Genomic DNA, 13,192 nt, shown 5'->3' with positions numbered 1-13,192 from the left:
AGCGGCCAGCCCGCCTTAGCCTAGCTCAGACCAGCCTAGCTTAGCCTAGCGTCACCCGTCTTGTCTTAGCCCAGCTCCATTTACCCTACTCCATTTTAAGTCTGTCCGGTTTATCATAGGCTAGTCCAGCCTAGCCCAGTCCGTTTCAGCCTAGCCTAACCTATGTCATCTTAGCCCAGTTTAGCTCAGCTCAGGTTTCACCATCATAGGCCAGGTTAGCTCAGGCCCATTTTAGTCCGGTTTATCCAGCCTTCCTGTGAGGAGAGGATTTCTCGCTCCCTCAACAGTCAGCGCAGTCTGATGAGGGGGAGGCAGCGTGAGCTTCCAGAAATCTTCAGCTCAGTCTTTGGACAGTCGCCATTTTATCCAGTTTGAGATCCCAGTGGTGGCTCTGCTTGAGACGTATCAGTGACCCAGCCTTGGGATGGGATGCCACTACCCAGGAGGTCAATCTTCTCTGACTGCTCCCAACATTTCTGGCCCTGATCTCATGCATCAGTTTGTTAGTTAAAAGATACTTGGTCTTAAATGACAGATGCATGAATGATCTGTAGTGTTGCTGTATCTCCAGGAGATCATGCCATTGTGCAAGCTGACCTCATTTGGCAGCACGCCTGTCACTCTTCCTCAGGCCACACCCTCAGTGTCGACCGGGAGCTGTGATTGGCGCAGAGACCAGCCCTTCTGTGCTCTGTGGGTTGGTGCAGAGCCACGCCGCAGATGTGGGGGGAAAAACCATCTGCACCATTTTAGCTGCTTCCGAAAAATGCCTAAATAAAGCCGTACAGTACACCCATCAGTGCGGCCACAGAGCTGGAGCTGCACTCCAACGGGCCGTATTTAAAAACAGCTCACGATCGCGTTCTGGCGGGTGTCAGGTCACACGGTGCAGCCGCGTAGAGCTCAGATTAATTTCATGTTTAGATAGACATATAATCAGGAAGTCTACATAGATAGATAGATAGGTGGATAGGTAGATAGATAGGTAGGTAGGTAGGTAGGTAGGTAGGTAGATGGCAATGTTATTTTGTAAATTATATAGTGTTAAAAATGTTTGGTTCCTCCAACCAAACCCTCGCCCTGTGTTTACGGTCTCCATTATTCTCTGTGAAACAGAAGTGTTGCTGTGAGTGTGAGTGTGTGTGTGAGTGTGAGTGTGTGTGTTTTCCTGCACCTTCAGTGCAGTGATCTGAGGCTGGTGTCCTGCTGCTGGCCCAGACTGCCAGCTGCACCACGCAGCCGAGACCAGAGGTCACCGCCTAGACCCGAGGAAGCAGCTGGCGGCGCTGGCGAGCGCGACGGCTCCTAACCGCTCATCTCCTAATTGGTTTTCGTAGGCCTCCTTCCTGTTTGTTTGCTCCTGCTGCATGTGTGTAGCGCCCCGCTGTGTGACAGGGCGTGTCCCTCCCTGCTGCTTTTCTCGCATGATTCCCCTGGATTTACTGTGGAAAGGAAAAGTCAGCGAGAAGCTAAAAGTGTTAGCCACCGCCGCGGCCGCCATATAATCATTCCCCCGCAGACCTCCGGTGTCGTTTGTGTTTCCTCCTGCTGGGGAGAAGCGTAGCGTCCAGCGCGGGAATTCACGGCGCGTTTCTCTCTGGCTTTTTTTTACGGCTGTCTGTTTGTGTCTGTTGAAGAGGAAGGGTGAAGCTGGGGCCACTGAGTCAGACCTGCTCTGGCCTCCGTTAGAAAACACTCGTCCACTTGTCAACCTCAACAATAACGGTTTTGGGGGAAAGGTTCGTGACTTGCGGAAAGTTACAGGCTGTTGCACAACTGTAGCTTGTTTTTGTTGTTGTTTTTTTAATGGTAGGATGTGAATGGATGATGGTTAGTTTAGGAATGAGGGAAGATCAGATTTTCCACTGTGTTTTTCTACCCTGTAACATGGGTAGTGAGTCTGACCCCTTCCAAGCCTAAAAATGGATAAAGCTATCTGCTAGGCAAGTGCTTTCAGTGCAACCCGACAGATTTGCTTACTTGTGCTATGAAGGTAGAAAGTAGCAATAAATAGTGTTAATTAGTTATGTGTGCAGTGCAGACAGGTAATCTGAGTGTCGCTTTGCTTGCAAATGCAGTTCCTCTGTCTCCACAAAAAAGAATCTTTCAGACCAGTGTCTGGACCAACATGGACCATCCTCATTAAGTCATTATACATACTTTTGTATTGAATTTTTTATTTAAGATGGTTATTATTATTTATTTTTTCACTCTTTCTGCAAGGTTACATGCAAGATGTGTGAATTGTTCAGTAGCCAGCCGGCACACAACAGGAGGGAAGGAATCTGAGCAAGGCTGTTGAATGGCATATTTGTTCCAGTGAGGTTATGGCTTCAGTGAGCTGACAGTTTAAGTGTGGTAGAAACACATACTCAAATGTTTTTTTTTTCTTCTTTGGTGGAGTGGTGGGGGGGTGAAGGGCGGGAGGGGGGGTGGGGGGAGGATAGTGGCCCCCTTCCTGGGACAGCCCCTTGCAAACCTGAAGCTTCTCCTGGAACCATAAATTATTAATAAATCTGGAAGGAGTTCATCTTGAGGAAGATTCCATATCCATTATTTGAGAAGGTGGTGACCAGGCCCCGGGGGGAGTGTCCTGTGGGAAGTGTCTGGATGAAAGCAGGGATGTTATTTACGGCCTGAAATTGGCAGCGTTTGGCCTTGTTGCAGTAATTTGTGATCCCGCTCCATCAGTGGTGCTTTTTAAAAGGTAGAGCTGTGGCCAAGTGAAACGTGAGCAGTCCACAGGCCTGTCCCATCCTGCTTTTCTGCTGTGTCCAGGAGACTGCTCGGCTGGGAGATACCCAAGCCGCTGTGCTGCTGGATGTGTGTGCCGGGGCTGTATCTCTGCTGTCTGTCTGCGAGCGCGCTGGTGCTCTCTGTGGTTCCCCGCATCAGCGTTTCGGTGAGTCCGTGGAGCTGAAAACCCTCTTTGCCGCGTTTCTCTTTTTTTACCCCCTCTTCGCTCCTTTAATGTGGCGGAATTAGCACGCTCAGACTGGCAGGTGCGCTCGTGGCGGGGTGGAATTATGGGCTTGTGGCACCGGCCGTCACGCTCCGCTCCTTCACACGCACGGCTCGCCTGGCGCCCGCGTGTTCGCCTGGGGGACTGCTCCAGCCCCCTCTCAGTGAATCGGTTTGAGTGGACACTTTGTTGGGACGGACCCCAGCCAGCTGAGGAGAAGCAGAGACATTCTGTACAGACGGTACCTGTGTTCGGGTCCCCAGGAATGCAACAGCAAGGTCTGCTTCCTTGAAGTACGGTTTGTTCTTTCTCCTTGCCGAAAAACTCCTTACTCTCATTTACTTTCTTTGTGCATCTTCCAGCAGTCAGCTGTGTCCTCATTCTCAACTGCACATCCTTATGCTGGTGTGGCACTGGAACACCATTCCCTGAGTCCTTAACTCCCCCCAGAACCCTCAGCCCTCACTCACCCACGACCCCCAACTCCTGACCTCTGACCTTTTATAACACACCGTTCCTCTGCACGGGATTTCAGTGTTTGGAACACTCTTAAGTTGCAGAATCCTAAGTTACTGGTTACGTCTTTGTTCATACACCAGCGGGAGAAGTAGTGGTTCCAAATGCTGGCGAAAAAATAAATAAGTAAAAATTATGCACACACACACACACACACACACACACACACACACAAACATGTACTTGACAGGGCATGAAATAAGAAAAATATGGTTATCCAGTGGATATTTTGTGGTTGGCCACAACAAATTCAGGTTTTCCAGAGGACAAGACAACAATAAATCATACTAAACAGTTAACATTCTTGGAACATATCTGTGTAAACCTCAGCATTATTGTAGGTCTTATTTTAAGTAAGTATAATGCATTTGAAAATAAAATCCAGTAGACAAATAATGTCAGACTGCTTTGAAAAAACAGTTGTGTGCTGTTGTTTTACATGCATTATGTGACCAGTGTATTATTGTTGTATAAACAGCAGTTTATTATAAAAGCATGTCAGCTTGTAAACTGTGACAGATGTGAATAAGTTTTCGTGCTAACAGCACTTCATAAAGCGAGCGTGAATTCACACGTTTCCATTCTGTAAATGCTGTAAATGTTAGACGGCCTGCCATATGGCACACCGACAAAGCTAAGCATGATGGGGATTCTTCACTGTTCACCTAGTCTGATTTCTCTGTGTTCACTTGGTCTGATTCCTGTGTTCACCTAGTCCGATTCCTCTGTGTTCACCTGGTCTGATTCCTCTGTGTTCACCTGGTCTGATTCCTCTGTGTTCACCTGGTCTAATTTCTCTGTATTCACCAGGTCTGATTTCCCTGTGTTCACCTGGTCTGATTTCCCTGTGTTCACCTTGTCTGATTTCCCTGTGTTCAACTGGTCTGATTTCTCTGTGTTCACCTTGTCTGATTTCCCTGTGTTCACCTGGTCTGATTTCTCTGTGTTCACCTGGTCTGATTTCCCTGTGTTCACCTGGTCTGATTTCCCTGTGTTCACCTGGTCTGATTCTTCTGTGTTCACCTGGTCTGATTCCTCTGTGTTCACCTGGTCTGATTCCTCTGTGTTCAACTGGTCTGATTCCTCTGTGTTCACCTGGTCTGATTCCTCTGTGTTCACCTGGTCTGATTTCTCTGCTTCCTCCTTATCAGACTCGCAGCACTTGCTCCTAGCTGGCCATCCTTTTGGTCTGATATGCTTAATATTAATAGGCCATCCAGCTATGGTAGGACCACTTGAATGATCATAGCTATCATACTGAGTTTTGATTTCTACATTATTACATAGTGTGTGTATGTGTACATAGTGTGTTCACTGAATTTAACATGTTTTGCAAATAGCTGTCAGTTTCATGGGAAAATTATTTTATTTAATGCTGCTATTTTTCTCCTTTAATATGCAGGCAATTTGACTACTGGGAAATTCTGAATTCCAATTGTTTTTTAACAAATACGTCACACAATGATCAGAATAATACTCGATATCTCACTCAGTCACAATTATGGTTTATAAGCAGGTTTTCAGCAGGGGCATTGGCTGGACTGTCAACCATCAGGGGCTTAGCCCAGATTCTTCTCCATCAAAGAAGAGAAGGAGGAGGAAGGAAAGGTTTTGGATTTGATTTACCATATAATCTGCACATGAATATTCCAGGCACTCGAATGTCTCAAACCAAAATGAATGTCATATCAGATACCTAGGCTACTACCATTATTACTAGGCCTACATGATGGAAAATCCTCAGAACCCATAATACAATGGCAATTTCATGAATACGAGTTGAAAACGGCTAACTACTCAAAGTGACTGAGTAAACTTTCATAATTTGGTTGCAAAATCTTTGCTGATGGACCTACTTGATATGAACCACAATTCCCACCTCAGTGGTACAGATAGTAAAACATGAGAAAATATTGTTAACTGTGGAAAAAAGAAGACAATGACTGAATTCTGTCTTTTTAAAATAAAATTAGCTGGTTAAATACTTCAGTATAGTTACGACCCACCTTGTCCAGGCTGCAATATATGAAGGGAAACCGCCATCAGGTTAAGATTGTTGCTATGACATTTTAACTCATTTACTCTTCACGCTTGAAAAGACATCTGTAAATGCATTGATTCTACTTAGTTAGCCCAACTTTGTTAACTAGTAGGCCTAACTACGGTCTATTTGGATTCATGCAACTCTAAGGTAACGTGAGTTTTTCTTTTTTCTCTGTCTAGTTTCACCCTTTCTATCAATAAATCACATCAATTTTATAACCACAGGTTGTTGATTGGGAAGGTGTGTAGCTGCCTTTCAAATTACACTACAGAGTGTGAGGAGGGCAGAACAATGGCACCTTTTTTTCCATTGTATATAAAGCGCAAACTGGTGAGGCAATTTCTGACAGGCGATTGTTCGTCCACCGTCTGAAGGCTCCCGAAAGGTTCATGATCGTTCATGACCACTATCACTGACACTTGACACTGACCTACAGTGATGTGTGTGTGACACATCTAAATCATTTAGATTCAGTGTTTATTTCCTAGTTTAATCTGACATTTCTCGTGAGTGAGCCAACTTTTTAAATGGACTAACGTTTTCAGCTCAGCTAGTAGCTTAAAGTTTTGTTTTATGGAAGCTGTGGTAACTTAGCTGTCAATGTATGACATGATCAGAAAAAAAGTTGGATTGGTCATAAAACTTGCCTCAGGTGTTATCACTGTTTGTAGGACTACCAGACCGATAAAATATAAAACTTTTTGGCTAGCACAAGACTAACATGAGACTAGGCTAGTTTGGTGTCGCTAGCCAAGGAGAGGGACAACTAAGCTATCATTGCTAACGGTTTAGCTGGCTACAGTGCAATGCAAAGTACGTTAGCTGTATAAAACTTACGCTCTGCTCATATCATGTTCACGTAACTTGGAGCTCATATAGACATTTACACACCTTCTATTCCTGGCTCAGCATGAGAGGATGTTTGTGCTTCAGCTTCAACCCCTTTACTGGTAAAAACTCTGTATATCTGTTTTTTCCTCACACTGACTGACTGTGTAAGCTAGCGTTTGGCATAATAACCCCATCAACTGAAGAATTGATAGAGACCTGTCAGCTAATAAGACATGAATATTTCCAGGTATTTTTCTGTAAACCCTCTCTGATTGGTCTTGCCTCCGGTCATAGAAGATAAAATGCAATACTCCGTTCACTGAAGATACAAAATTACAACACTACCTTCTTCTTTTACTGATGTTCAGTTACGTAGTGACAAAGTGGGGAATTATTAGGGCTAAAGAAAAGATCTTTCAGTTACAGTCAGGAGACTGAGGGAGACACTCTGCACTCTGACCTGACACATCTGCTGTAAGATGTGGTGCAGGATGCTGTAGTCATACCACACGTGCTGGGTCATGGAGGGTGACTCGGACAACAGTCTCACTGTCTCCTTTAGCTCCTGAATGTGCTGAGCTGTTAAACAGTGGTGCTATGGTACCTGCTGCAGCCCACAGTTACAGAGGGGTGATGGAGTGGGAGAATCTCTACAAAAAGATCTTTACATTGTGGAGCTGCTTCTCGAACACAGCAGGGGAAATCTCCAGCTCTGAAAATAATCCAAATTTTAATATTGTTGCTGTAAAACTAGACAGTTTGTCAGTATGATTTGGTTGTGTGAGTTAACTAACTTTAAACTGTCAGACACCGGTGTAACAGCTCTTCTGCGCTGCTGTGTAATATCCCCTCTTTGTGTTTGAGTGCTTGTAACACGCAGAAAAAATGTAACTAAATAAGTGTTTTCGCTCAGTGAAGCGCTGTCCCACAACAGTGCAAGTCTCGGTGTGTCTCAGATTCCTTTACTGACAGTGTCTGCCAGCTTCCAGGGTGGGAAGCGGGTTCCAGCGAGCTGTCAGAGGGAGCATCTGAGCTCAGGCCTCGGCCCCCCAGAGGGGAGAGCTGTGCCTGGCCTGGTGTTCGCTCCTGTACAGAGAGCCTGACGGAGCCTCCAGCTCCTCCAGCACGGCTTCATCAGCCCTGTCACCGTCTAATGGCTCTCCAACACCTAAACCAGAGCAGGCTCTGCTGCTCCTCTCGGGCCAGCTGGAAAATGAAGCTTTACCATTTGTGCTCAGCATTGTCTTAAAGATCCATTTCATTAGTAGCAGATAGTGTCGGTCTGTGTTTTGTTTTTTTTGGCTCTCGTGATTGATGGCTTTGTGGGCTTGGCAGTCACCCCTGTAAGCACTGAGCTGATCGTGTGAGGTTTGCCAGTGAGCTCCTGCAGTGGCAGAGTGCTCCTGTTCTTCCGGGGGGGGGGGGGGGGGGTGTAGTTTATAATAACCTTTACTTCCAATGTGTGATCCAAATTAAAGACAAATGCGTTTTTATTAATTAAAAAGATACCCTAAAATGAGTCAGTTTGGTGTGCAGTACACCAGTGCACAGAAGCACAGATAGGCATTGTAATGCAATCCCTTTGTATGCAATCCATGTACAGCTTCCTTTCAGGTAGAGGCAGAAGGAACAGTGATATCAGCAATTCCTAATAATGGGGGGGTTCTGAGAGAGGTTTATATAGCAGCGTATCTAAAAAGGGGTACACAAATAAGGAAAAAAGTTTAGGAGCCCCCAAAATGTAGCCTGTACCGACAGGGATGACTGTACACAAGCTGGTGGTTGGTTTGATGGGTGATCTGATTATTTTACATTCTTTTTTCAATATGTTCAGTGTGTATATTATATATATATATATATATATATATATATATATTTAAATTACATTAGTAATTTACACACAGTTAGTTAGAATACTATGAGGGAGAATGCCTGAAATTAAATATGAAATCATGTGCTCTAGTGGTAACTAGTTACTTACTCAGATCCGAGAGAGACTTGAGTCGGAGCCAGCCTGGAGGATTCTGTCTGTTGTAGGTGGCAGAAATCAGTCTTTATGAATTTACTGTAGTCCAATGAAACGGATACAGAGAAGCTGGCTGCAGAGTAGCAGCCTGACTGTGGCTGTGATTGTTGTTATTATTGGTAAGCCAGCACTTTGGTGTTTTCATAAATGCAGGGTCCATAAGGAAGACACATCAAGGCAGCATAAATGGCTTTGGTGTTGTCTGTGTCTTGAATCCTGTACTTTTCCATGGTTGGCCTGAAATGGAAATAATGTTTGAATTAACATTTCAGCAATAATTTATTGAAAATATTTGACCTATATCCATTTGATGTGGTGCAGTTAGTGACACTGGCAGAAGCGTGTAGTTGGTGGTGGTAGTGGTGATATTAGTATTATAGTTGGGTTGATGAGTGTGGTTCTGGTTCTGGTGAAGCTTTCAGCTGTGAGACAGCGTGGCCCCAGTGAACTCCACAGAGGAAGTGTGGTGTCACAGCCTTCTCTCTGCTGCACATGATGGAGACGTGGAATCAACATGACTTTGAGCTGGCTTCAACCAATCAACCCACCTCCACCGCCTCAACCAATCAACCCACCTCCACCGCCTCAACCAATCAACCCATCTCCACCGCCTCACCCAGCCCCCCCACCTCCACCGCCTCGACCAATCAACCCATCTCCACCGCCTCAACCAATCAACCCACCTCCACCGCCTCAACCAATCAACCCATCTCCACCGCCTCACCCAGCCGCGCCACCTCCACCGCCTTGACCAATCAACCCACCTTCACTGCCTCACCCAACCCCCCCACCTCCACCACCTCGACCAATCAACCCACCTTCACCGCCTCACCCAACCCCCCCACCTCCACCGCCTCGACCAATCAACCCACCTCCACCGCCTCAACCAATCAACCCACCTCAACCAATCAACCCACCTCCACCGCCTCACCCAGCCCCCCCACCTCCACCGCCTCGACCAATCAACCCATCTCCACCGCCTCAACCAATCAACCCACCTCCACCGCCTCAACCAATCAACCCATCTCCACCGCCTCACCCAGCCGCGCCACCTCCACCGCCTTGACCAATCAACCCACCTTCACTGCCTCACCCAACCCCCCCACCTCCACCACCTCGACCAATCAACCCACCTTCACCGCCTCACCCAACCCCCCCACCTCCACCGCCTCGACCAATCAACCCACCTCCACCGCCTCAACCAATCAACCCACCTCAACCAATCAACCCACCTCCACCGCCTCACCCAACCCCCCTCACCTCCACAGCCTCAACCCCCCTCCCCCTACCTCCACAACCTCAACCCCCCACCTCCCCTACCTCCACAACCTCAACCCCCCACCTCCACAACCTCAACCCCCCCCATCTGCACTAATGACATAAGTAGGCCACCAAGTGAAAGTCAGAGACAGACCCCTCCCCTGCCCACCCACCCCAGTTCACATGATAACCTCTTGTCACGCTTGTTAGGGAGGTGCTTGTTAGGGAGGTGCTGGGTGTGAAGCCTGTTGTGCTACTGCAGTAAGCTCCAGAGGGGAGCCTGTGGACCAAACCACTGTTGACACAAGACAAGCCTCTGCTCTAGTGAGGATTACTGAGACAGCAGGTTTACTGTTCAATTACAAATACAATCAGGGTTCCAACATGCCTGCTTTAAGAAAGGCCCCTCTTTAATGAGAATAATGATGTTTTACCCTATGAATTTCAGCATACCTCTTCTCTGGCTACATCCTTCTGTCTTCTCCAGCTCTAAACATAAAATACAGTGTGAGGAAAACAAAGATCTCTCTCACTGAAAAGTATGTTTTGGAACTGTAGACTTATCCCTGGATTCAGTCAAAACATGTCCTTAACTCTGGCTTAAAAATAAGTGACTTAATTTTAATTTCTTCAATGTAGTGATTATGATGTTCTCTCCACTGAACCGGCTTTGTTTTTGAGGAGGAAATAGCACTTGCATTTAATTTTGAGTCAAAGTTAAGAACTCATCTTAATTTTATTCTACCCTTACAAAACAGGGTTTTTTCTTGGTCCAGAGAGAAGACTACCCTCTACTGCCCCACCAACACCAGCTGTGGTTTTCTGGTGGCAGTGAAAGCAGCAGTGGTGAGACCAGCATAGATGTTGCAGTGGGAGAGATACCAGAGGGCTTTGTAGCTGTAGAGAAACCGCGGGGGGGCGCTGATGTCGTAGCTGTAGAGATACTGGGGGGGGGTTTGATGTTGTAGCTGTAGAGAGACTGGGGGGGGGGGGGGGGGGGGGGGGGGGGGTTGATGTTGTAGCTGTAGAGGGGGTGGGGGGGGGTTTGATGTTGTAGCTGTAGAGGGGGCGGGGGGGGGGGGGGTTGATGTTGTAGCTGTAGAGAGACTGGGGGGGGTTTGATGTTGTAGCTGTAGAGGGGGCCGGGGGGGTGCAGTGCAGTGGCTTTGCAGATAGTCTGGGACGCGCTTCATTTCTCTGACGAGCCGGTCAGAGGACACGGGTGAGCAGCACGTCTCTGGAACGTTTGTTATTGCACTGACTTTTTGACATGGGAAAAAAGCTTTCTGCGCAATTGACTCTGTGTTTTCATGCCTCTTTGGGAGTAAAAACCATTTGAGGCTTTTTCCCCCTTTTCTGTTCTCTCTGTTTGGAATCAGTTTGCGATGTCTTGTCCTGTTAAGGTTGTGAGCTGTTTTGCATGAGATGAGTGTTTTCTCCGTGTATTTTCTCTAAATCTAATAAACCGGCCAGACAGACAAACAGGAGAGGGGTTTGCACACACTGACAAGAGAGACTGAAGAGATGAAACACTCTGACGGTCTCTCCCGTCTGTCAGAGGAGACGTTAACCCGCGGTCCCGACTCGCTGCGGACACTTGTAGAAAGAGCAGGGGTGCAGACTCTGCTGTCCAGGTTTAAAACCCACCCAGGCTGCTTCCACCAGGCCAGCTGCAGGCGGTCGCACCCCCTTCCCATCCTGACTCTACAGGTCAGCGCTGTGATGCACACTGCCTCCTCAAAAAGCACTTTCAGCGTACAACAATAACAGAAGGCCGACCGTTCCCTATAAATCATTTTTATTCTCTGTAAATCAATAACACTTGCAAAAAATAAATTTGACGTTAAAGTTATTGATATCAAAATGATTCCAAATTAATGTAAAGAATTTCGGGGGCATTACCTCATGCAAACTGAAAAAGCACGATTCCAAAGCAAGCCTACCAATTTTCCTCAATTCTTTTGTGTAACTGGGTCCTGTGTTTTTTTCAATGAGATGGTCCAAGTTTGGGCATTTATTTGGGCCCATATGAGATTGTATCCAAATTCTGTTTGTTTAACTGAGGTTTGATGGCACAGAAGTAAAAGTTTGTAATGAGTCCGTCCTCAGGGGCGCCAGAAAGAGCCAGTGTTAACCCGTATGTGAACTGATGGCATACCTGACCAGCAGCATTCTCAGCCTGGGTGAGTAAAGGATGAGTGTGTGCGTGTGTGTGTAACCCCCTGCTGTCTGGCGCTGTCTCCCCACCCCAGGAAAGCGCACCTGATCCTGCGGAGGGTGGAGCGGATCAGCCGGTACTGCGGGGCCCTCCTGCGGAGTGGCTACATCCAGAGCCGCACCGACACCGTGCCCTACAGCTACTGCCGGAGGGATGAGCTGCAGCCGGCCGGCGCCTCCTGGCACGGCTCCCTGCAGGAGACACAGGTATCCTGTGTCGAGAAGCTCATGTCCGTCCCGCGCAACACCTACGGAGACTCCAAACTGCGATGAGAGGCCACACCTCGCCCCCATGTGGGAATGCCCCGCCCCTTCAGCAAGGTGCCCCCCCTCCACCCCTCCCAACACACAGACACCCCTCCCCTCCTAGCTCAGAATCCCCCATACCCCTCTCTGGCCTCTCTCGCCAAATTAACGGCCAACAGAACTTTGGAGCCGCAAGAAATGGAAAAAAAAAAAAATCAAGAAGTATCTCTGGAGAAACTGTCAACTTCCTTTTAAAAGTAGCTTCAAACCGCAGGTACAATGAAGAGAAACACTAAAAGATATAACAGTATGATTAAGAACATTTTATCTGCATTCAGTAGAAAGAACACTGAACAGATGAGATCAAAGGGCATGTGAATGACCCCACCCCTGCTGAAGGAGGATTGGTTGGGGACTGAAATTATGTTATAATGTAGAATTGCATTATTCTTCTCAAGGCAAATACTACGTTTGCATACTAAACCAATGAAGACAAACCAAGAACCAACCAACAAACCAATGGAGAAGAACCAACCAACAGCATCATGGATTGGGAAGGGGACGTACTGGATGATGTGCATTTGACCTTTTATAATACTTGAATCTTTGGCCACAGACAGCTGTCCATCAACGCTGATACAGTCCATGCTCATTGCATTGCTAACAGAGCAGCTCACCTAGCTTTGAGGGCGGAGTCCTCCCTCACCTCAGAGTAACGGGAGCCCCACCGGGACGGTGAGGCGGCTCGGAGACATTGTTCCTGCATCTGTGTCTCACGGCCTTTGACTGTAAAGGATCCTAAGGCTGATAAGATACACTCATACAGAGGACAGTCTGTGTGTGGGACCAGACACACACAGAGACAGAGAACAGCAGACCTATGGTGAGAGATCCCTGCGTGATATTCTCATTAGCAGTTAACCAGTAAACAGTTAAAAGAAGTGTATTTTACTGAACATGCTGAGAGACGTGGTGTAGTTTAAACATTAAGAAATCATACTTCCATTGTATTGTGGAACATTTTTTTTCTCGTATTTCCTGCGTTTTATTTTTCTAGATTTTATTTCATGATTGCCCTGAATGTGCTCTT

At 47.0% G+C, this 13,192-nt stretch overlaps 1 protein-coding gene across 2 annotated transcripts in view; it reads left to right on the top strand.

The window, feature by feature from the left end:
• The window catches only part of LOC118776334 (astrotactin-2-like), a 293,949-nt gene extending 280,975 nt beyond the window's left edge, over positions 1-12,974 (top strand). For both annotated transcript variants that reach the window (XM_036526605.1, XM_036526604.1), the window contains one exon: positions 11,892-12,974. In XM_036526605.1, coding sequence (XP_036382498.1) covers positions 11,892-12,129 — 238 coding nt within the window. In that variant the 3' untranslated portion in view covers positions 12,130-12,974. The remainder of the gene's footprint in view (positions 1-11,891) is intronic.
• Positions 12,975-13,192: the final 218 nt, after the last annotated feature.

The sequence above is a fragment of the Megalops cyprinoides genome, chromosome 4 (genome assembly GCF_013368585.1).
Source record: "Megalops cyprinoides isolate fMegCyp1 chromosome 4, fMegCyp1.pri, whole genome shotgun sequence".
Classification (NCBI taxonomy): Eukaryota; Metazoa; Chordata; class Actinopteri; order Elopiformes; family Megalopidae; genus Megalops; species Megalops cyprinoides.
This window is presented reverse-complemented; position numbering and strand designations above follow the sequence as displayed.